Source organism: Triturus cristatus, chromosome 5_1 (genome assembly GCF_964204655.1).
Source record: "Triturus cristatus chromosome 5_1, aTriCri1.1, whole genome shotgun sequence".
NCBI classification, from domain to species: domain Eukaryota; kingdom Metazoa; phylum Chordata; class Amphibia; order Caudata; family Salamandridae; genus Triturus; species Triturus cristatus.
In genome coordinates this window covers 633865224-633889988 of record NC_140587.1, presented here as the reverse complement: position 1 = coordinate 633889988, position 24765 = coordinate 633865224, and the positions used below count along the sequence as shown (strand labels likewise).

Genomic DNA, 24765 nt, shown 5'->3' with positions numbered 1-24765 from the left:
TCTTACGGATGAGCAGCACAATCGTCCAGTCTTAACTCTTGCACAGCAAATGAGATCTGATCCAGGGGGGCCAGGGCCTGTGAGCATCAGCCAGGGTATTAATGCTTCTCCAACCACAATGGGGTCGTTCTCCCATGGCCAGGGTTCAGGTATTCGAATGCCCCAGCCTCTTTGGGAGCAATGGTTGGGGGGTGGCGGCAGCAAAGAGGTACATCCTACATGCATAATGTCCCAAAGATCCCACCAGGAGCAAATGAAGGCCATGAATCACTGATGAATAAAGTGACTTACTGGATGTGTAACGTAAGGAAATGCCCCTCATTTATTTGGCAGGACGTCCTAGGGGTGAAGTGTTTCACCCACTTGGAGGTGATTTTGACTATCTGTACGTCATACAAGTTTCCCATGAATTAGCCAACAACATTATAGGCTTGGAACTGTTTTCCGTGTCCATCAGAAACCTTAATCCGCCTGAAGCCCAAACCACCCCAAGCTAACTAGGGGCAAGAACCTATTACAGGGCCACAAGAGGGAATGAAAGCCCCAAAATAATGACTGGTACCATCAGTGGGGAACCTTTCCCTGCTGTTTATATCCTCCACACCGCAATCTACAAACTGGAATTGTAGCTCATGGAATGTTCCTGGCCTGAAAGCGAAAGTGGCTGACCCTGATTGGGGAACATTTATGGACACTTTTTACTTTTGTCTCCCACAGTAAGGAGCCGGTGTAAAGAAGTGGGTACACAACCTTCCGCAGGGCAGGTGATGCCCTGCGAGTGGCCTTATAATATGGGTTAAGAACTCACTACCCTGTGCAGTCATCAATCAAGACACTCCAGATATCCTGAGAATTAAGCTTGAGAGAGTTGGGTCCACCTTTTATATTTGTAATGTATGCAGCTGATTTAGTGCGGTAAATAGCCTGTCCAACACATTACCTGTCTTGGAGGAGGCTATAGACGAACTACCACATGACAATGTGTTAATTGTTGCAGGAGATTTTAATGTTACCTTAGAATCTCTTGGCCCTCTGTGCTCTCATGTAACCAGAGGAAGATATAGCCTGGGGTATTCCACATCTAGACGTCTCAACTGTCAAAAGGGGGTCCATGGTGACTAGCCAGCTGCTGGGGCTATCTCTTCATCTGGACTTAAGAGCTTGTAATAACAGGTCTAGTTCAGCCCGTAGAGGTGCCCATACTTTTAAAAGGCATGACCAAAAAAGTCGCATTGACTATATATTTTTACCTTTAAAAATGTGGGACTCTGTGGTTGACATGAAGTTGTCGAGAGACACAATGATGATCACAATGCGCTTAGATTAAGCATTACTAGTATGGGATTCCAAGATCAGTCGCACACCACTTCTAAAACGTCAGACGATTTGGGTCTTTCTAATAATAGGTGCACTCTTGAATGGTCTTTTGTGTCTCAGGATAACAGTGCCATCTCAAAAATCTTTGGGTGGATTTCAGATATTCTGGAGAAGATTGAAATCAGTACTTTTGATTTACTTGATTGTTTTGTAAATAACATTCATGATCAGTTTTATAAAGATCTTCAGGTGCTACTAACTAAAGATCTAGGTAACGCAAGCAAGCCGTAACCCCGGGGTGCCTGGTTTAATAGCCAGTGTAGTGCAGCTAGGCTAAACTTGAATAGGGCATTAAAGGTAATAGGGTGGAAATTTACACCGCTAGAAAGAATTATAAAGCACCTCTGTCTACAGCGATAACATCATGGGAACTGGGGATGTTGGAGGCTCTGGTTGAAGCAGTCAGGGTGGGAGATAATAAACATTTCTAGTGCACATTGGCACATGGCTGTGGACATGATGAGACCTGCACTGATTTTTATCTGCAGCCACAGACTTGGATGCACCACTTTAAAAATGTTTATACAGTCAGGGGTGCTCTGCCTCAAGCACTAACCCAATTATCTGTTTCACTAAACGGCTTTTAAAAAGCCAGGAAGTTGCATGGGCAACTGTGTGCACTGGAAACCTTGTTTCACAGTGGAGACCATTTAGTTGGGATAGAGCATTAACATGCAGCAAGAGAGTTTCATCACCTATCTGAATCGACCTCAGCACCAGACCTTACTGGAGAGACAACTTTAATCTGAAGGTCAAAAACAGTTGCTTAATTGCAACCAGCATGTGATAACGCATATACACTAATTATAAACATGCCCCTTACTACTTGGAATGTGAAAGTTGCTTTAATGGTCATTGTATAATTGAAGATACACAACGGTATGTGAGGGATATTGGAAGGTGCACGTTGTTGTATTTCTGGACTGTTGTCAGCACCGTGATGTTGGTGTCACACAGCCAGGTTCAAAAGTACAAGGTCTAGGTAGCAGATAGACAGCAAAACATGTACTTTTCTGTCCATAGGCGACTCTGTTCTTCCACTAAAGAGGCCAACAAATAGTTATCCTTACCTTTCCCAATCATTGGCAAAACCATTAGGTCTTGCTTTAATGTGCTAATGTATGCAATCACAGTTGCTTTTTTCCTATTAATGCTAGACCTATTGGCTTGGCCAGTGATTGTTTTGTATTGCTATACACTGGGGTAATTAATACATTTCATCAATATCTCAGTACTTGCATTTTCCAAAGTCGTTCTGTGCCTTCTTCTTTAATGGGTGTAGAGGTTTGGCATATTATGGTTAGACACTAAGAAGGGGGTGGAGCTAAGGCTCATTTGCACTCAACTATATTTTGGACAGACCAAGAGTATGGTTAAATAGTGACGAGAACAAAATGCATTTTGGTACCTCGGTGGTCATGTTTTTTTTTTGTTGTTGCTTTTTTAAATGTAATTGTGGGCTACTTTGGTGTTTTTTTGTGTGCACTTGTGCCCAATGTAGAACATGTTTAGACTAGGCTGGTCAATATCCTTAAGGAGTGCAGAAACACATTTTTCTGCTTTCCTGTTGTTTTGCTAAAATGAAATATCATTCAAATGCCTTCCTCAGATGCTTGATGTAATCCCAAAGCACCTTTATCCAAACAGATTATATAAAACGTACGTAATTGCTAAAAATGTATTTCCACCTTCGTTCTAAAAGGAAAATGGTCAAGTTCCTAGATCGCGTGCAATATGTGATCTCCAAATGTTCGTTTCTAAAACAAAACGAACCCAATATGAAAATTTTTCCTGAATAGATCACTGTTATTGCTACTTATTTATCTATATAAACATATGGGGCTTTTTGCTTGGATGACTTGGATATTTCAAGAACTTTCGCAAACGAAATGATGGCCCCAGTCGGGCTCGTCTGTAGAATTTAACTTCAGTTGATAAATTTACATGTTTTTTTGAAGTGTGGAAAAATCTGCAATTTGACTATATACCCTGACTAGTCGCAATGGTATGTTGTCCCCACATGCCTCTCATCAGTAGGAGTTCATAGCGAGCCTAGTATATAAACGTTTATAGCTGGCTCTAGCATTTTCACAAATGTCTTATGTTTATGAGAGAATAGTGCATTAGCGCCAATCTTCTGTTGACAAGAAAAAGAGTCTTTTGAGACCACGGTACCTATGTTTTGCGCAGTATTAATAAGCAGAAGGTTGACTACCTGGTCTACAGTGAAATTGTTTTAAATTCATCTTGCTGTGACGCGATGCTTTTCTTATTAGTGATATGTTTTGTGGATGTTAGTATTCGCCTAGGGCACTAGTTGTGTGTGTATGTTGCTCTGAACTCTGTGTTGCTTAGCACAGGGTTCTCTTAAAGAATAAAACGCTGAGACGGGTGCTACAGTTTCAGTGTATGATTATTTTGGGCGTATGTAGTCCCCCTTAGTAATGAAGTGGCCTTGCTGTACTCTATGGAAATCTAGAAATTTTAATTTTCTATATGTCATTCATTGTAACAAGTTAGGTGCTAGTATAAAATAACTGCTTTCTCTTAGCTATGAATATATGCAGCCTTTGTAGAATTGTTTACATTCGTATGTTCTTTCTGTATACGAGTAATTTCGTTTTTATTTTTTCTACTTTTGTCTCACATTCTGGAAGAAATGCGAGTCATTCAACAAGACAGTCATTTTAAAAGACAGTTCTGCAATTCTTGTTCCTCTTTAAGACCCCACTTCACCACCTGGAGTTTTGCTTTCAAACCCTTTCTTGTTTTCTATGGAAAGTTCATTTGTCACCTCTTATACTGTTTATTTTGAACTCATCAGTGCTAAGGTATCACCTGTTTGCTATCCCCATGCCGTTGCATTTGATGGAGACGAGAGCACGTCTTTGCTATCTTGATTTATATTGCCTCTGGTCTGCTCCTATATCCAGAGTTAAAGTTGTCTAATTCTATGTCCGGACTGGAGGCTCCGATTATGCTTCTCATTTCTTTACTAGAAGCTCACAGCAGCCAATGAAAACACAGATAGAAAAACCATGTGATGAACCATAGAGTCCCAGGGTATTTAAGGTCCCTGCATGAACATAGTCCTCTTTCTTTGCTGCTCCGCAGCCAATTAAGTACCCTTTACTTTCCTTACTGTGGAAGAGTTTGTATTACTATAGCGATTCTGTCTGTTATGGGCTGGCATTGCGATCGCTTAATGAGTTTGTTTCATGCCTAACTGTTGTTGCTGATTTCTTGTGCCAATGTGCCCTTGAATACTGCCTTTGCCTTGCAGGCATTTGCGATCGCTTGGTCGATTGTTACTGTTTGTGTCAGTGCCCCTAAAACTTTTCTGAACGCTTACCTTCGCTTGCGACACCCTTTGCGGCTCCGCCGCGTTTGTGTGCTCAACGCTGCGCGATTGTTTCCCGACGCTTGTTCGCGGTCCGTTGGTGGAGCGGGAGGTCGCGAGGACGCGCGTCCGTCAGATGCGTGGTCCTTTTTCTATTTCCACGAGCCTCGGCCAGCACGCATGCACGGCGGCCATTTTTGTCTGTATTTCACTATCGGGCATTGAGTGAACGCGAGGCAGCGTTTTGTGTCTCAGACCCTCGTGCTTTTTGTTTAAAGCGCGGAAAGGTTCGTGTTTGGCTCCTCTAACGCCCCATTGTTGACCTAACACTGTGGGGCTGCACAATAATACATAGGCTTTGCCTAGAGTGGGTATAGTCAGCAAGCTTCTCCTCCCTCCACGTCCTACATTGATTTTACATCACCCTTGGTGAATAATTGGAGCTTGCCTGGGGTTACCACTCCCCCTGACCTCTTCTACTTACCTTTACCTACCTGGTCTGACCTTTGCAGTCACGGACAGTTCTCCAGGGTCAGTGATCCCACACTTGGTGTACTAAAATGTCTGAGTACTATGAGGAGGACTATTATTATTATGAAGAGGAACCCTCTGGGTATATAGAACAAGACCTCGTTGAGGCATTGGACGCGGGCGTCCAACACTTCGTGAATTCAGCGCTGGTAAGGGCGATTGCACCCCTAAAACGTAATCTTTGCTCCTATGCCAAGCATCAAGGCTGGCTTCCCTCTTCAGGATCTCGAGCTAGATCTGGGGGTAAAGGAAGGGCGAACCCCCATTCTGCAGACTTTGTTAGATTGGCCAAATCAATGGAGGAACAAGATCGCTCTACTTCCAGTAGAGAGGCCACGATCACTGAGATTTCTCAGGAGGATTATGATCAAGACACCTCGTCGGACCCTTATATTAACCAAGAGGAGGGTCCTCATCTCTCCAAAAAGGCAAGGAAGGAGAAACATTCGGAGCCGGCCCGTCCCCTAGAGTCCTCAACTTTGAGCCTGTGGACATCATCCATCCTAATTCTACGGCTTGGCTTCCACCCCAGGAGGTGGCAGATTATGTACAATCCCACCTGCGCCAAGTGTTCGATAAAGGAGTGCGTGCACAACTTCGGTCTGGAAGCCCTAGGCCTGATCTGGCAGACAAAAGTGGCAGAAACCCCAGAAGTGGACCCATCGATGTTAACCTATCTAAAGAAGTATTCTAAGGACCCCAAGAAGGGCCTTGACAGATCTTGGAGGTCCTGTCAGGACAAACTATTGGATATAGCTGGTCCCCTGACCAAAATTCTCGAGCTTGGCTTTAGGGCCAAAGAGTCGTCCCTCCCCATTGACCCTGACGAGCTAATTGGCTGGGCTCAGAGGGCGGTGTGCCAACTTGGCAATGCCAACTGTGCACTTTCAGCGGAACGCCGCCGTTCCATTCTCCTAAAATTGGATCCCAAATTGGCCGAGTTAGCCACATCGGAATCGGGGCCTTTGGCTCAGGGCCTTTTGTTTAAACAACCCTTCTTGAAAGAATTGACCACATTTGTGGCCACCTTCAGCGGGCTGGATAAGGACCAAGGCTCACTCAGATGGGCGTTCCGCCCGGTTTTTGGCAGGGCCGTCCGGTTTCATGTGCGCTCGTTTGGCCGAGGGAACAATCAGGGCGCCCAGCGTGGCCAGCAGAGGGGAGGATATCAAGACAACTCCAATACCTCCTCCTTCTACCCCACTCGACGATCCCAGAACAGGTTCCGCAAGGGTGGCAGATTTGGTGGCAACTCCAATAATCAACAAGATGTCGGAAACTCAGGTGAGCCTGATCCCTTATTCCGAGGTGATATTGGGGGGCAGAGTAGGCTGTTTTCTCAGCAACTGGCGCGAGATCTCTCAAGATGCTTGGGTGTTAGAAACGGTTCAGGGGTACAAGCTAGAACTGTACGATTCCCCATCACAGAGCGTTCGCCCTCCCCCCTGTCTTTTTCCCAATGAGATCAGACCTTTATCTCAGCAGAGATCGTGTCCTTACTACGGAAAGGCGCAATAGTGGTTTCCACTCTTCATCCTCATGGGTTTCTAAGCAATGTCTTCCTAGTGGAGAAGAAAGGGGGTGGGTCCAGATTGGTGTTAAACCTTAAAGATTTCAATTCATGGATTATTTACAGACACTTCAAGATGGAGGGTATCCATCTATTACGCGATCTCCTCCAAGAAGGGGTACTGGATGGTCCGGCTGGACCTGAAGGATGCGTATTTATCCATTCCCATCTTTCCCCCTCCTCGCCGGTTTCTCCAGTTTTTGTGGCAAGGGGTTTGCTACGAGTACAAGGTTCTCCCGTTCGGCCTGTCGTCTGCACCATGGTGCTTCACAAATCTTCTGAGACCAGTGGTAGAGTCGCTCAGAGCCCGGGGAGTCCGCCTCATAATATATCTAGACGACATCATCATTTTGGCGACATCCCCCCCAGTTAGTTCAAATACACCTCAATTGGGCGATCAGCCTGTTACAGAATTTGGGATTCATTGTGAATCCACAGAAATCGGTCCTGACCCCGTCCCAATCGGTCGAATTTCTGGATTTCCTTGTCAATTCCTTGACTTGCCAGCTCCTGCTGCCGATGCCAAAAATCAGGGCTATCAAACGGGAACTGAAGTCTACACTTCACAAGCAGACGATCTCCCTGAGATCATTGGCCTGTGTAGTGGGGTTGTTGGCCTCTTCCATTCAGGCTATCTTCCCGGCCCCACTTCACTACCAAGCCCTTCAACGGCTCAAAATCCGCCATCTCCAAAAAGGCCTCAGTTACTCAGAACAGATTCCCCTCTCAGAGGAGGCAAGGCTGGAGATGAACTGGTGGTTGAACCACATGGAGGCCTGGAACGGCCGAGCGCTATTCGGATCAACCCCGGATTTGATAATCGAATCCAATGCCAGCCGGTGGGGTTGGGGTGCCGGTTGCGGCCAATTGTCCACGGGTGGTCGTTGGTTGCCAGAAGAACTACATTTACATATCAACTGCTTGGAACTGTTAGCTGGTTCCTTTGCAATCTGATGTCTTTCTCCCCAGACTGTTGTATCCTTCTTCGGATGGACAACGTATTGGCGGTTCGTTATGTCAACAAACTGGGCGGTACCAAGTCCCGGATGTTAGCAGAAATTGCCAAGGATTTTTGGCACTACTATCTTCGGAACAGAATCTCGGTAGTAGTGGAATATTTTCCGGGCTACAACAACGAGGTGGCAGATTGGCACTCCCGCCATCTGCAGGATTTCAGCGACTGGGTGCTGTCTCCCCGAGTATGTCAGAACTTGATCCATCTATGGGGTCCCTGTTAGATAGATTTGTTTGCATCTCGCCTCAACAGACAGGTTCCCCAGTTTTTCAGTTGGAGGCCGGACACAGAAGCTCTGGCCACGGATGCATTCCTACAGGAATGGCAAACGTACCTGTGTTACGCTTTTCCCCCGTTTATGATGATCCCCAGGGTTCTAGCACGAGCCAGGGCTTATCGGGCGGAACTCATCTTGATCGCTCCGTTATGGAGAGCACAGGCATGGTTCCCGGTCGTATTGGAAATGAGTTGTGCAGTCCCAGTTCTTCTCCCTCGGATAGAGAACCTACTGCTGGACCCTCGTCAGAACCCTCATCCATTGGTGATATCAGGCCAACTTCCTCTAGTGGCCTGGCGGGTTTCAGGGACAGATGGAAAGTCCCGGCCTTTCACGCGAGGCTGACAAATTTATCACAGAGGCCTGGTCAGCCAACACACATAAGAGATATGCTTCCTCTTGGAAGAGATGGTGTGATTGGTGCTCTCAACGGAACATGGATCCCTCTACAGCAGTTGAATGTTCTGGCATCTATTGCTTCCTCAGGTTTAGCATACAGAACAGTCAACAACTTTCGTTCCGCCATATCGGCAGGTCATTTGCCCTTACAGGGCAAACCCATAGGTGAACACCTGCGTCCTAAATATTCTCAGTTGTGGGATGTTTGCATTGTACTTAAATTCCTGGAAGCGTGGCCTTCCAAAAAGTACTTATCCCGTAAACAACTGTCTGCTAAGTTAACAATGTTACTATGTCTAGTTTCTTGCAAAAGAGTCTCTGACGTACGAGCATTGGATTTAGCGGGGCGTAGATTTTCCCCAAAAGGAGTGACCTTTATCCTGTCTAGACGAACTAAGTGTAACACTGCATCCGTCTCCGTCACTTACCCAGCTTTTACAAATAACCCCAAGCTGTGCGTGGTACAATGCATTAAAGATTACGAGATGAGTACTGCAGAATTTCGTACTGATATGCAAGGTCAATTGTTGATTGCTCTGCAGAAACCTTTTCGCCCAGTGGCTCCGGCTACCTTGTCTCGATGGATGCGTTGGCTCATGGGTGAAGCAGGGATTGATATTTCCAAGTTTGGGGCGCATATAGCCCGTGGAGCGATGGCTTCAAAAGCATATTCATCAGGCGTTAGCCTGTCAGAAATCATGAACGCAGCTGGCTGGTCTACTGAACATACCTTCAAAGCATTTTATTATAAACCTATTGTGGATGTAGCTTCTGTTGTGGTGGCTAAGCTTTGAACAAGCATAATCGGAGCCTCCGGTCCTGACATAGAATTAGAAATTTGCAAACATTTGTGACAAGAATTTTCAATTCTATTAAGGACAACGGAGGTGAGGATTATCTCACCCAGAGGACGTTATGTAGGTCAAATATTGTCTGTTTAATTATGCTATTCTATTGCATAAGTTTGAATGTTTCCCACCCTTCTTTTGTGCTGGTTATGTACTGTTGACATTTACCAAATTTTTGGAATGGCTTTTACGGGGTGTTCTTCTTTTATTTTAGGTGCTGATAACAAGTAAAGCCTGAATATGGTTCAGCTGTGAATAGCTGGTATGCAGTTCTTTGGTTTTACGCAAGAGTGAGTTACCTGGACCGGGATCCAGTTCGAGCTTGCAGCCCCGTTGGGCCTACAGTTCTTGGTTGGAGAAGTCCTAGTCTACCGGTGATCCTTCAGGAGCAGGTCGTGAATGGACTTAACTGTTATGTTTGCAAAGAAAGAGGACTCTATGTTCATACAGGGACCTTATATACCCTGGGACTCTATGGTTCATCACATGGTTTTTCTATCTGTGTTTTCCTTGGCTGCTGTGAGCTTCTAGTAAAGAAATGAGAAGCATAATCCTCGCCTCCGTTGTCCTTAAAAAAATTGAAAATTCTTGTCACAAATGTTCACAAATTTTTAATTGTATATCCGACATAGATGGAACAACAGCATTTCTGTAAATGTAAGCAGCATAAGTGGTAACATTGTTGCAGTTCTGTACTGGAGCCATTAAAGGTGAACATGGCTGTGACCTTCAGTTGCTGAAACACAGAAGCCTGATGGGTTCGCTGGTACCTAGCTTTCCTTTGTGTTTTCTTTAGGTTCTCTTGGGCACACAATATTCCTACCTCGTTGTGTGATTAGTGTTTCGGCTACCTAGTTTATTGTCAGTGGCTGGGTCTTCCTTTAAGATGTGCTAGTGCTTCTGCATAATTCTTTATCTATTGTAACTGGTCGTCTTCTCTTGCTCATTTATGAGTCTTTTGGCTAAATTGACTGGGTCATCGTCTTCAGTTTCGCACTCTTTCTTACTTCACTTTGCAGTAATTGAATTCTCTGGGAAGCCTCACACTATTGTGGGCTGTTTGAGTTTTATTTACTTTAACTCCTCCGATCTAAGTCGGATGATTTATTGATCCTTTGTTTTTGTGCTTCAGAGTTACAGCGGTTGTGCTAGATTCTTAGACATTTTCTTCCTTCTGTGGTCTTAATGCGAGTAGGCAGGTTGCTACATTCGTAGTAAATGTTTTCTTAAAATTCTGGACTCTAATTTGATATTCTGAATATCCAATAGAATTCCAGAGCAAGAATATTTGGTGCTAAATTCAAGCGTCACTAGTCTGCTAAAAAAGCTATAAACCTAAGCAGTGCTGAATTTTGATATCACAAACTAACATTTTACTTTATGAATACTCAATGTTTACAAGACAAACTGGAAATGAGCGCACCCACCTTTACTTCCACTATTTTACACAATACAACATTGTTTGCCTGTAGGCAACACAATTGAAGAAACACGAGACCTGGAGAGAGACAGCATGTTTTTCAAGTGCACATTTACAAATAGGTAACTGTTATACGGAAGTGGATAGCTTTCATTACCAGTCAAGTTACATGTACGCACTTTACATAAAAAATTGAACGTCCTTATTTACGAACACAATGTCTTAGGCCTGACCTGAGCTCAAAGTTCATTTGACTCCAAATCTCAAAATGGTAGAGATATATATTTATATATATGTATATGTAATGTCATCCTCTAAAATTGTGGCTTTTAATCTGACTTTACCATAAAATACTTTTTGAATTACACTTCCTCAAATACCAAACATGACTTTCCAACCTGCTCCCAATCAAAAGTTATCCCTACTGTGATGTTCAACAATTCCATATGGTGCCCGCTTCATTTGGTGATGCATTCCAATGCGGATTTCCTATGGAAACACGGTCCTAACTATAACTATCTACTGGCGACCGCCAGTAGATAACGTGTGTGTGTGTGTATATATATATATATATATATATATATATGTCGGTGCCTGTTTCTTGAATGCTGTGAACAGGAATGGAATATATATATATATATATTATCTACTGGTGGTCGCCAGTAGATAGTTATAGTTAGGATCTATTTTCCATAGGAAATCAGCAACATTCTATTCCCAATAAGTCTGGCGCCGATTGACGAATCTTCGCGAAATTTTCCAAACTTTTGGACAGCTCCGCTCCAACTCTGAAAGTTTCGCTGTGATTCGTCAAGCGAGAGCCGAGAAAAAAGGGGGGGGGGTCCCAAAACGCGTTTTCCTCATGCAATTTCCCATAGGACCTGTTGTCGCAGCTACAGCCCGAACTGCTGAACGGAATTACACCAAATTTGGCAAATAGGTAGTCCTCATTTCAGACTCTTGCCTTTTGCTTAAATGGTGTAAATCCGTACAATAGTTCCTAAGAAAATTAGAGTTAAAAGTTAGTGATATCTGTGGCCGAGGAGGATCCGCAGACCCTCCCCGCACCCAGCGCGCACCCTGCCGTGCACGAGCCGAATGCTAATTGGCTGTCAACACTCCAGATCAGGAAGTGTTGGCAGCCATCTTGTTCCTCGGTAGAACCGAGGCACAAGAAGCCCCCCAAAAAACATCGCAAAACGCGAAAAAGGGGCAGGGTAGAAACACCCTGACCCCCTAGGCCTGCTCAGGGGGTCCCACAAGGACCCCCAAGGCCCCCCAAAAATTATTTATTTTTTTAAATCTCGGGATGCGCATCCCGCTGAGGAAAAAAAAAAAAACGAAGTGCGGGATCCCGCGCTTCGTTTACAATTAGCCTCCGGGGGGGCCAAGCGCCCGAGGGAATAGTCATGAGGGGCCCAGAGGGGCCCTCCAGCCCCGGGGACCGCCACCCCCCGGGGCTTGTTTTTTTTTTTTTTAAACCATGTGTGGGGGTGCTCGAGCCCCCCCACACGCCCCGGGGACTGCCACCGCCCCATGGCACTACATATTTGAAGTAGGGGGTCTGATACAGACCCCCAAGCCCCGGGGACCACCACCCCCCGGGGCTTTAACTTAAGTGGGAGGGGGGCCGCGCGGCCCCCCTCCTGGAGCCTTGTCGTGGCCCTGGGGACCGCCCAACCCCAGGACACTGCTGTTTGCAATGGCAGGGCGGGAGCCATGCGGCTCCCACCCCACCCTGCCATTGTAAACTGCTTTGCTATTTGAAAGAGAGAGCAGGGAAACCTGCTCTCTCTTCCAAATAGCAAAGCAGATTGCTTTTCCACATGGGGAGCAGCATGTTAGCTGCTCCCCATGTGGAAAAGCAATGCTGGCTCCCGCAGGAGGCGGGGAGCCAGCCAGGCCCCGGGGGATGGGGTCCCCGGGGCCAGTAGTGGCCCGGGAGGGGGGCCACGCGGCCCCCTCCCCAAAATGAAAAAAAACAGCCCCAGGGGATATGGTCACCGGGGCCAAAAGAGGCCACAGGAGGGGGGCAAGGCAGCCCCCCTCCAAAAAAAGGGCCATTTCCCGGGGGATGGGGTCCCCAGTGCCAATTAAGGCCTCGGGAGGGGGGCCACGCGGCTCCCATCCACAGTTAAAAAAAAAAAAAATAGGGGGCAGACCCTGGGGGATGGGGTCCCCAGGGCCGAAAAAGAAGGGGAGCTACTCAGCCCCCCTTCTTAAAAAGAAAAAAAAGAAAAACAAAGAAAAACGGGAGGAGGCCACGCCCCCTCCTTTCATCACTCTGCAAACGCGCCCCCTGGCGCGTTTGCAGAGGGGGAACAAATTCCTCTTCAATACTGGGGGTCCCTGGGGGCCAACTAGCCCAACAGGAACCTCCAGTATGCGCCAGGGGGCTGCGTTGCAGAGAGCTGTAATGAGGCCATGCCCCTTTTTACACCTCTCCATAACGTAGCTCCTTGGCACTTACTGGAGGTACCTGGTGGGCTAGTTGGCCACCAGGGGACCTCAGGATTCAAGGGGACTTAATCTCCCAACTTAAAACACGCCACGGGGCGCGTTTGCACAGTGGTGAAGGTAGGGGGCAGGGCCTGAGGTGATACTGTGCAAACACGCCCTGTGGCACGTTTTAAGTTGGGAAATTCATACCTCTTCAATCCAGAGGTCCCCTAGGGGACAACTAGCCCACCAGGTACCTCCAATAAGCGCCACGGAGCTGCGTTGCAAAGTGTTGTAAAAAGGGGTGTGGCCTCTGAACACCTTTCTGCAATGCAGCCCCCTGGCGCATACTGGAGGTACCTGGTGGGCTAGTTGGCCCCCAGGGGACCTCAGGATTGAAGAGGAATTAATTCCCCAACTTAAAACGCGCCACAGGGCGTGTTTGCACACATCACCTCAGGCCCCGCCCCCTTCCTTCACCATTGTACAAATATTCCTCTAAAATCAGCCGAACTACGAATTCCGATTTGCTCAACTGTAATCAGGAGAGAACCCTGGGCTGCATCTTTTAGCCCAGCACTGACCCTGAAAAGTAATTCTAAGCGTACTTACCAGTAACTTGTATTTCCTTCCATAGGAATCCATTGTGTGGTTTTCAGCAGAACATTTTCTGTGTCCATTTATGAAACGTACAAATATTCGTCTAAAATCAGCCGAACTACGAATTCCGATTTACTCACCTGTAATCAGGAGAGAACCCAGTGCTGCATCTTTTAGCCCAGCACTGACCCTGAAAAGTAAATCTAAGCGTATTTACCAGTAACTTGTATTTCCTTCCATAGGAATCCATTGTGTGGTTTTCAGCAGAAAAAAGTGTCTATTTTCACAAACAAAAAATATTCCTAAAAAATCATCTGTATGACTTAAACACATTCTTTCAACTGTTTACAGGAAGTTGGCCAGTGCTGGATCCAGGATCCACCACTGAGTAAGAAAAAGTTACGATAACACTACTTACCTGCTAAGTGAATTTTCTGCCGTAGGATAACATTGGTGATTCTATGTAAAAAAAATTCTAAGTATCAACTTTTAAAATACAATAATATTCCTTAAAAATAACTACTATAACCAAAACGCTCTTACTCAACTGTTTACAGGAGATGTCCAAGGACTGAATCTAGGATCCAGTCCTGTGGTTAGGAAAGTAATCCATAAAGTAACTAATTGCATTTAACTAGAAATTCACATTGAGCTCAATGTTGCTTTGTGTTTGAAATTGGGTTGCAACAACTGTAACTACTGTACTTAAAAGTCTGTTGCCTATTTGCCAAGTATTTAAACTAAAGTGATTCATTCTGAGAAAGTATATTTTGTATTGTAATTTATAATGTAATTAATAAAAAATATCTAAAAATAAATAGTTTAAAAAATGTAGTAAATCAGTATAAAAAAAATCAGTATAACAATTAATACATTAAAAATTGTCATTTACAAAACCTTTGAAATTCACTGAAAAAAACATAGGTTTCAGGCCTGATATAGTTAGGAATTAGCATTTAAAAAACCTTTGAAATTCACCGAAAAAAACGTAGGTTTCAGGGGCGTTATAGTTAGCTGGACATTTCCCTCGTACAAAACCCTAGAAATTCCCCCGTTATAGTTAGTTCAGCTAACTATAACTCGCGCCCCCGCAATGCACTGCTGATGACGTCACATATTACATCACTCCTGACATGGTCAGTGACATCACTGATGACATCTGAAATGACATCACTGATGACGTCATCCAGTGAGTGTGTGTTTCTGTACATTTTAAATATGTTTAATAGATATATAGGGAAAAACCTATGGAAGAACGAGTGGGTGTATAAGTGTGTGAATGGATGATTTAGTAGGTGCGTGACTGACTCTATAAGTGAGTCATTAAATGTATTTTACTGCAGACTAGTGACTAAACTGTGTGAATTTCTGTATCTGTCTGTTGGTGTATAAGCGGCTGCATGACTTTGTGAATAGCTATACGAGTGTCTCTATGGGTTATTGATTGGTTGTCTGAGTATCTGTATGGGTGCCTGAGTGTTTGTGTGGGTGGGATGTGTGTGACTCTGTGCATACATGTGTAAGTGGGTGATTCTATGGGTGCATGGTTTTAAGAGTGCATCTGTGATGGACTGTATGGTTGGGTGAGTGTATGTATGGGTGTGTTAGTGATTGAATGTACATCTCAGTGGTACATGTGTGAGTAACTACATATGTGAAAGGCAGTATATATGTGTGTAAGAGTATATAAGTGGGTATATGTGAGAGTGTGTAATTGTGAGAGTGACTGTATGGATGAGTGTGTGCTTGTATCAGTGATTGTATAAGAGCGTAAGAATGTGGTACTATTTTTATGAGTAAGTGAACTTGTGTGTGTATAACTGCATAGGTGAGTAAATGGAAGTGTGATTAATTATTTGCATGACTGACTAGGTGTGAGAGTACCTCTATGGATGATTGGTGGTGTTTGAGTGTCTATGTAGGTGTATAAATGTATATGATAGTCCTGTACTGAGTGACTGTAAGTATGGGTGACTGTACAGGTGAGTGAGTGGATGTGTGTGTCGATCTAAGAGTCAATGAGTGGGTATGTAGTTATTGGTATTGGAGTATCTATGGTTTTGAGAATGGACGTCTGAAATTTTGATTGAGTATATCAAAGGATGTGAGAAGATGCACTAATTTATCACATGGATGACGTCCTCAGTGATGTCATTTCAGATGTCATCAGTGATGTCATCAGTGATGTCACTGACCATGTCATGAGTGATGTAATATGTGACGTCATCAGCAGTGCATTGCGGGAGCGCGAGTTATAGTTACCTGAACCAACTATAACGGGGGAATTTATATATATATATATATTTATATATATATATATATATATATATATATATATATATATATATATATATATATACATGCCACTCCTGTTCACAGCATTCAAGAAACAGGCACCGACACGCTGGGTGAGAATTCTATATTTTAATCACAGAAGGCTTATCACACGTTTCGGTGGTGAAACCACCTTGCTCACATATTGCGGTGTCATTGCAGAGTTATTTTATAATGTCATCGTAACCATGATTCAGATATGAACATAAAAGAAATACTATACAACCATTGCTTGTTAATAACACAGAGCAATAATAGAATACATTAAATTAAATGTCATAACTTCAAGTGAAATGCATATGATTACACCGTGGTACACGTTGGGGTGACATCACATCTATGTAAACCAAGTATGGTCAGGTTTCAATTCATCCCCAGAGGGTTGAAATCCCTAATGGATGTTGAATTACTCAATATAGGTCTGCCTACTTAAAATATATGTACATGTTAGCTAGGTGTATAATAATGTTTAACCCCAAGTGGGTGGTTACTGTATAATTCACTATTCTTCACACCTTCTAGCTACAAATCCAAAATCTACACTACAGTGAACTATCCATAATGCCATATATATACACTCATAGAGTTAGATATTTGTCACCCAGCGGAGGTAATGAATGTTATATCAACATTTCAAACTTCAGTGTGTGTCCAACATTCTTACTCATTGCATTCCTACGCTTTCAAATATAGACCACCAAAGTATCATACGCAATATGTGCAAGGATAATATACTGACCTAGTGTCTAATCTGAAATTGCACAAAGGGATTTTCCAAAATATAAAAAATCAACCAAAATTAAGTTAACTTAAACCATGACACTGTATTCTAAGAGTAAACTTAAGGCACACTTTTCATGGCTACTAAAGAACGGGAAGGATATTTACAGATGCACATATAAATCTTCATCCGAGTTTAATACATGTGGAATTTTACTATTCAAAATTAATATATATGGTGATTCCAGTCTCCTGAGCGATAACTTCATGTTTCATCCTCTGGGATTCTTCGGGATTGTGTCTATGACATAATAGATCAATTCATTGGCATTGGCCCAATGATGCCATGTATATGTCTTGCAACGGGGTAGATCTTGTCATCATTGGCTATGGCCCAAAGGTGTTGTAGTATTCTCACGTGGACCATGTGGTTGGTACTCCCAATGAACAATTTCGCACATGAACATTGTAACACATAGATCACATAATCACTTCTGCAATTGAAAGCCCCACGTATGGCATTGGGGTGTTTCGTAAAGGTGTCTGAATAACATTGGTGTTTCGCCCATAACAACAGGCTTTACATCTGGGCATTTTTGGAAACCCCAACTACCCCTAAGCCAAATCAACCCCTTAGTTATTTTGCGGGCAGTTATACACAAATTCATTATTCATCAATTTTGCTCATCTGAATGACATTAAAGAGGTTTGGGCTATGCTGTGACCAATAACTGGGTCACTTTTAATGAGTTTCCAATGTCTAAGCAAAATGCTCTTCAGTTTCTCGTGGTAAACAGAACATCATGTGACTAATCGAGTCTTTTAGCGAGTTCTAAACCAGTAAATCTTCTCTCTTTTTAGCATTAGCCTTCTCTTTAGCTGTGTGTAGAACTGCCTCACTATACCCTTTCATTTAGTTCATCCTGTACACCTTTAAGTGTTTCGTCATTACTGCAATTGCGCTTCATGCGAAGATTTTCTGCATAGGGAATACTATTTTTTTGTTTGGGCGGGTGCAAACTAATAGCATGTAGTGTTGAGTTGCCTGATGTTGGTTTTCTAAATGTCTCTATCTGTATTCTTTTATTGTGCTTCACATTCACTGCTAGATCTAAAAAGTGTACCTCCGCCTTACTTATGGTGCTAGGGAAATAGAGATTGAGATCATTGGTATTTAGTCTCTCTGCAAATGATCTTGCAGATTCGGGTATAGATATACAGGCTATATACAGAGTGAGCCTTTTCTCTGATGGATACATATACATCTGCAAGAAGATTCCACAGCTTAATTATCCTTCCAAGGATTCCCCCGCAATATCTCTACAGTGCACCGGCACTCCCAACATTTAGCGCTTCATTATTCACTCAATTTAAAGCAAGAATCCTGCAGACATTTTTAGGTACTCAAATCACAATAAACACAGATAGTTAGATTGTGTAGGAATAGTTTTAGATTTAATGAGTTAGATATTCTTTGTTATTTTGCAATGTTTTACATTTACAATGTTTGTAATATGACTCATTGTATGCATGGGCTGGACATTCTTCAAGGTAAGACGTTCAAATCTTGAAATATATATTGATTGTAAGTACTAAACAGTAAGTTTTTCTTTCATATATTGATAACAGTCCGATTCTTGGTGACAGTTATGTTTCTGTTATGTTTCTCTGTCACCAAGAATAGGACTGTTATCAGTATACAAAATAACTTACTGTTTAGTACTTATAATCAATATATATTTCAAGATTTGAACATCTTACCTTGAAGAATGGCTAGCCCACGCATACAATGTGTCCGCTGAACTTAACCTTCTCAGACATTTTCGTCTTCACTTTCTTTTAAATCCGAAGGTAAACAGAGACTGGGTCCGACTCATTTTGTGTATTCAACCTGCACTCTGTCACATTCGGCCATAACTTTTGACTTTGCCCTAGTCTTTCATGACTAGTTGTCCGCGGCTAACTCTTTTGATCTTTTAGGTGCTATTTTCCACTTTAAAAAATCATTACTCTGGCTCTACTGATTGGATATTTGGTATCCAATCATTTATTCAACTTTTCTCTATTTTTCTAAATTGGTTTGGGATTTTTTTCTTGTGTTGTGTTTTAACTTTATTAGTGTTTAAGTACTGCATAAATACTTTATGCATTGCCTCTAAGTTAAATGTAAAATAAATATTCCCTTTGGTATTTGACTCACCTATATCTCCTTTTTCAATCCATACAGCATTCATTCATACTTCATATATACACTCTCCACATCCCGATTCAATAGTTGTAGTGCCACTAATACTCAAATAGTCGAGAAAATCTACTTGATTTATTAAAAAATAGTGTGAAATGTTAGTCCACCATAATTTTAAAAAACAATTCATACATACAAAACATTACATAAATATAGGACTAGCCCAACATAGTTTGATTATTACACAGGGGGCAATACTCCCATGGAGTCCAATTTCAAAGACAGCCTACATTTTATAACATTACAAAAAATTACTCTGTAAAATCCAATCCCTGGAGTGCAAGAAGAAAATGGGTTTTTTTCTTTTTATAAGAAGTGAAAAAAGAAGAGAGATAAAAAGAGAGACAAAACATTTACAACAGTACACTTATATGTAATTCAAAAACGAATCCATATGTGCGGTCAACATAGGCATCTGATTAGTGCAAACTTCTTTATCAAATATGCCGGAGTGCCCAAAGGATTAAGTCTGTCCAATGTGTTGACGCGTTTTGGTGGTATTGTACAAATTGCGACCACCTTTTTTAAGACCAAAATTTATGTCCCCCTTTAAAACCGTTTTCCATGTAACCTATACACAAACACATGGTATTTGAATTTGAATTTTATTACATGTGCATAGTTACTTAAAACCATTGCAAGACGAACTTCAGATAATACAATAAAATCACGATAAGATAATAATTACACATGTGCAAAATTCATTTATCCTTAAAAGCTTAAAACAGTTAAATTACAATCAAATAAATATTACTAATTATAACATTATTTATTATTAAGCAATCAAATAGTGAGATAATCTTTTTTCTACTCCAGTATTTAAATACTTCTTGTCTCCCCCCAAGTTTAAGCTGTAGCATGTGGCACCAAAACTGCAAATATTGGATGACTCGTATATGTCATCTTGGTCCTCATTTTCAACCATCCGATCTAAAAGCAATCCATAGTAGGGATACAAAATATTTATTGGTCCCATTTCTGTCATTCCGGTTTGGCGTTTCCTTCCCATTCTTTCCCAAATAATTCCAGCTTATATTAAGCTCAATACACTCCCATTCACACAGATATCATGCTAATTTTAATCTGTCTACTCACTCACCGATTGGACCTTTTGATATGTCCTAATCCGGTTGTGGAACAATGTCCTTTGTGATACAGCCAACATGAGCTGAACTCTGTTATTCCAGTATACAGAGGACCAATTTTATTGTTATCTGTATTTAGAAAAAATGGAAAATGTATATTCACTTCCCTCTCATGTTTTTTATGCGCATTAAATACTAGGTAAAGTTATTCACAGTATTTCGTATTTCAAAACTACAATGGCATTTATGTTTTATAAAAAAAATTGTGAATAGACCTTAACCAATAGTTCAAGCTGTATATAAGCATTTTTTATTTGGTCTTATAAGTGTAACATTCATAATCAACCAAAATCCCAACCCTACCACTTACTATTGGTAGTTGTTGTTGGTTGCTCTACTGTACTGTGTCTTTAATCAATGTGTGCCCAATATCTTATTTAGAATGACCACATTCCATAGGTCTCCACGGCTCAGAGTTATCTAAATGCAGGTGATAATAAAAAAAGTGCTCTTAATTAAAGTGACTGATGTTTTAAAATGCTCAAAAGATTTTATCCAATCCCTAGAGCTTAGCATCCTGTCTCAGGTAGGCTGTTTTGTACGCTCTCGTACCTCGATTTCTGTGATTACTTTTGGCATCCGTATGGCTTGCCTTCACCTTTTCTATTTGTGTCACGGACGGGAAGCGTTTGATTTTATTGCTCACCTACGCTCTTCGCGTCCCACTAATTGCTTCCTGTTCCGTGGCGCCTAACGTATTATATCCCTCTGTTGTGCTTGCGGTGTGGCCATATTACAATGGGTTGCAGTGTGTTACTGCAACACTTATTGGTTACTTACATCGCTTTCCCTATTAGTCCCAAAACTACCTACTGGGTTTTTGATTTTTTAGGGGGGAATTTTCAAGATTTAAGATGTTAAAACTCTGGTTTCATTTTAATGACATGCATCATGACTGATTTTTCTATTAATGTCACGTGGTCACCAAACAGTCTCATCTTTCTTTGTTGGTTGCAGTGGTTATCTTTGAATTAAAAATAATGGCATCTAAAGAATAGGTCAATTTAGGATATGTGAGCTAAATGTAGCAATCGTGTCTTGTCGTACTGTCCATCTAATATGTAGAATACTAACGGGATGACGAGTAAATATTATCATCCGTCTTCTCATTACAAGTTATGTGCTGCAGTCCATGCCGTGCATGGCAAAAGGTGTCCTCACCGCCACACTTTTCATTGCAGTCGCACTGCCATGAAAAGTGTGGTGGTGAGGAAACCCGTAATATGCTTGGTGTGGCTGCAGAGCTGCCCCCCCCAAGTATATTCCAAGTATTTTGCGGCCTCAAGACCGCTGCACCACCATCCGGGATCTCTGCTCCCTGGCGCTTGTGGTAGTCCCAGGGTGGCCGGACCGCCCTGGTCATACTGGGCAGTCGGAAGACCTCCTCCGCCGCGCCTCACGAGTCTCCAGACTCCTAATAAGCTCCTAAGTCTACCAAGACGCTGTCACAACCCAATAAGAACGTCTCTCAGCACTAATACAAACACAGCCCATGTAGCTGACCACAATGCTGCTGTCAAAGCCTTTGTCAACAGAAGAAATTATTTGTGAGGCAAAGGAGATGGCTATGGCAAACTTCAGTGGTTTTCCCTTGGCAGAATACCTTCATAGTGCTCAGAGATTCGCCTGGATGGAGAAGTTGTTTGGCTCTGACTCTTATTCCCTTGCACTGCCTACCAAGAGCTATAGCTGCAGAGAATTTGATGATTGGAGACTGCTACCCTCCTTCCTCAATATTATACTAATGTTGGCTTATACCTAGACTTACAAAATGCGAGTGGCCTTGTCACTTTACCAGAAAGGGACATCACTTACCCCATGGCCCTGCTTTAGAAGAAGTTTTGTCATGAACAGCTGTGGTACTTAAAGCAGCTGCAGCATTTGAAATGATCTTGCTTTCTGAGGAGGGAACATTTTTGTACTGAGATCTTGCAACCTTGCACCTCAGTGGTGGAGCTATTCAGTCAATTTTTCCTGAATCCATGCATGGATATGTTTCATTGGCTTCTCAGGAGATGTCCAAGCAACACTTATATACTTGCCCTTTGATGGTAAGTGGCTATTCAGACAGAAGGCATACTCCTCTCTGCAACACCTCAAAAACAGCAGAGCTACAGCTTGCATGCTTGCCTAGCTTCCTCAACAAGACAATTTCATCAACAATATAGGAAGTTTTGAAGGCCGTCCAGGGCAGTGCAATACTGGCAGAGCTACCATATTTGGCCAGTCCAGATACCCCAGGAGCTGTACCTCTTCTTTCAGGGCAGGTATGATCTAGGGAACTCGGCATCTCGAGCAACAGCAGCAGATGCAGCCTCTGCCAGCTTTGCTGCATCGAAACATCTGACTGCCCACCCCCTTTCAGCATCATCTACATGTGGAGGTCTCCCAAACTTTCACCAGCTTGGAGAAATTAATATAAATAGATTTCTGCGGCATATTACAGTTAATCCACAAGGGCTACACTTTATTCTTCATGTGCCTTCCAGCAACCTCATTCCATTACTGTGTGCTCACCAGCAGATGCCTCAATACTGGAGGCAGAAGTCTTTGCCCTGTTTAACAAATGGATCATACAAGTTTTGACTCTGGAACAAAGGGGCATTGGATTCTATTTATTTTACTACTTGGTCCCAGAGAAGGACAGAGGTCTGGGACGTATCCTGGATACCCGTTTTTTAAACTTCGTCATTCACAAGACAAGTTATTTGAGTCTAGTCTTATTGTAAATGAATGCAGGAGATGTCATTGGATCTCCAGGTAACCTATTTTCATCTTCCTCTTCTTCCTGCCCGCAGACATTACCTCAGGTTCTTGGTGGGATCCCAGGATTATCAGTTCACGGTTCTACCATTCTTAGTAACAACAGCTCCATCTATGTTTACAAAAAAGCTATGGATTGTGGCTGTTTCATTTCAACTTTAGGTAGGTCACGTTTTTCCATACTTGGATAGCTCAGTAGTTAAAGCAGAGTCCCCGTGCTGTTCAGGGAATACCTTTTGCAGACAATGACTCTTCTTTATGTTACCACAGAGAGGCCTACCTTCATAGGGGCAGTCACAAGCACGACCCGCATGAAGGCTTTTCTCATCCTCAGAGAGTTGCAGGTATTGGAGATATAATTTAGAGGTTTCTGATTCGTATACCAGTTCTGGAGGTTTTACATCTGGCTTCAAGGCCTCATCCAGTGTGTTGGTGCCACATGCCATTTAGTAGATGAAGACCCTTCAGCTGCATCAAGGTAATCCAATGGCTCAGGTGGAGACATTCCACTCTACATTTGGATCTGCATTGGTGAATGGACTGTTCTGACCATTGGTGGATAATCTTCTCAGCCTTTGGGAGGTTTAGGCTACCGTAGTTACAGACATCTTCTCTTTAGGCTAGGAAATATATCTGGGTGACATGCCAGACAATGCCTTCACTTAAATGTGCTGTGGGTTTAACTTGCAATGAAAGCATTCTTCTCTTCCATTTTTGGGAGCAACGTTCAAATTCTGTCTGACAACATCACTGCCATCCATCATATCACTAGACAGGGTGGTGCTGTGACATAGATGCTAAGCTGGAAGGCAACTTGCCTCTGGTAGTGTGTGCAGCGATGTTATGGGGAATCACTCCAATAGTCGCTCATCTCGCAGGCTTCCTTATTGGGAGAGCGGATGCTTTCAGTCATCTCATTGAAGGATCACGAGAGGGACTTGCACCATGAAGTGACAAAGGTGTTCTCCCCCAGTTTTGGGGTTTCCATTTGAGGATCTCTTTGCACTTCTCAGTACAGAACAGGAAGTGTCCTCAGTTCTGGCCATGCACTTCATCTGCAAGGATCCATGGGAGATACCTTCCAACTCAGTTGTCCTGCAAGAACTGTCTCCGCCAATTCCACTTCTGACAAATGTATTGAGGAAGGTATGTGATGATTGAGCACAACTATTCCTAGCCTCACCAGATTGAGCAAGGAGTAATGTGATTCTTCAATCTGTTGATACTCGGCCATCATGTGCTGCTTTATCTTCTATATAGAGCACACCTGATTTCAAAGCAGGATGGCCCTTCCCAAACCTCAAACGATGTGGATGCATAAAAAGAGATTGTGCGGTGCTATTTAGAGTCCTTTTGCCTTCCTTATGAAGTCCCAGATAATACCAGGAAACTGGCTACCAAATCTCTCTGCACAAGTCGCAGTAACAATTTTGTTCATTGTCAGTAAATAGCACAAAGCCTCAACTCCTTCAAATCTTGCCTTTCCAAAGTCTTGCAATTTGTATTGCCACTTGCAAATCATGATCTTACTGTGGCTACAATTAAGGACTAGCTGACTTGCGTGTCTAAATTTGTATGTCTTCCATGATTAGATCACCACTAGTAGCACTTTTTCTGAAAGATTTGCTTTACTTGTTTCCTCTACTCAATTTATTGTTCTTCAAGGGGTTTGAATCTTATGTTAACGTTCTTGATGGCATCCCCATTCAAGTTGAGGCATAGTTGCCTGATTCGGCTTCTTA

At 42.8% G+C, this 24765-nt stretch overlaps 1 protein-coding gene across 4 annotated transcripts in view; it reads left to right on the top strand.

Moving 5' to 3' along the window:
- Positions 1–24765, top strand: part of UBXN2B (UBX domain protein 2B) — a 247368-nt gene that overhangs the window by 144087 nt on the left and 78516 nt on the right. The window contains exon 9 of one of the 4 annotated variants that reach the window (XM_085605572.1): positions 9572–9905. The exons of the other annotated variants lie outside the window; for them this stretch is intronic. Within the exon in view, the coding sequence (XP_085461698.1) occupies positions 9572–9578 (7 nt within the window). The 3' untranslated portion in view covers positions 9579–9905. Of the gene's footprint in view, positions 1–9571; positions 9906–24765 lie in introns of those variants that run through there. 4 annotated transcript variants of the gene reach the window in all.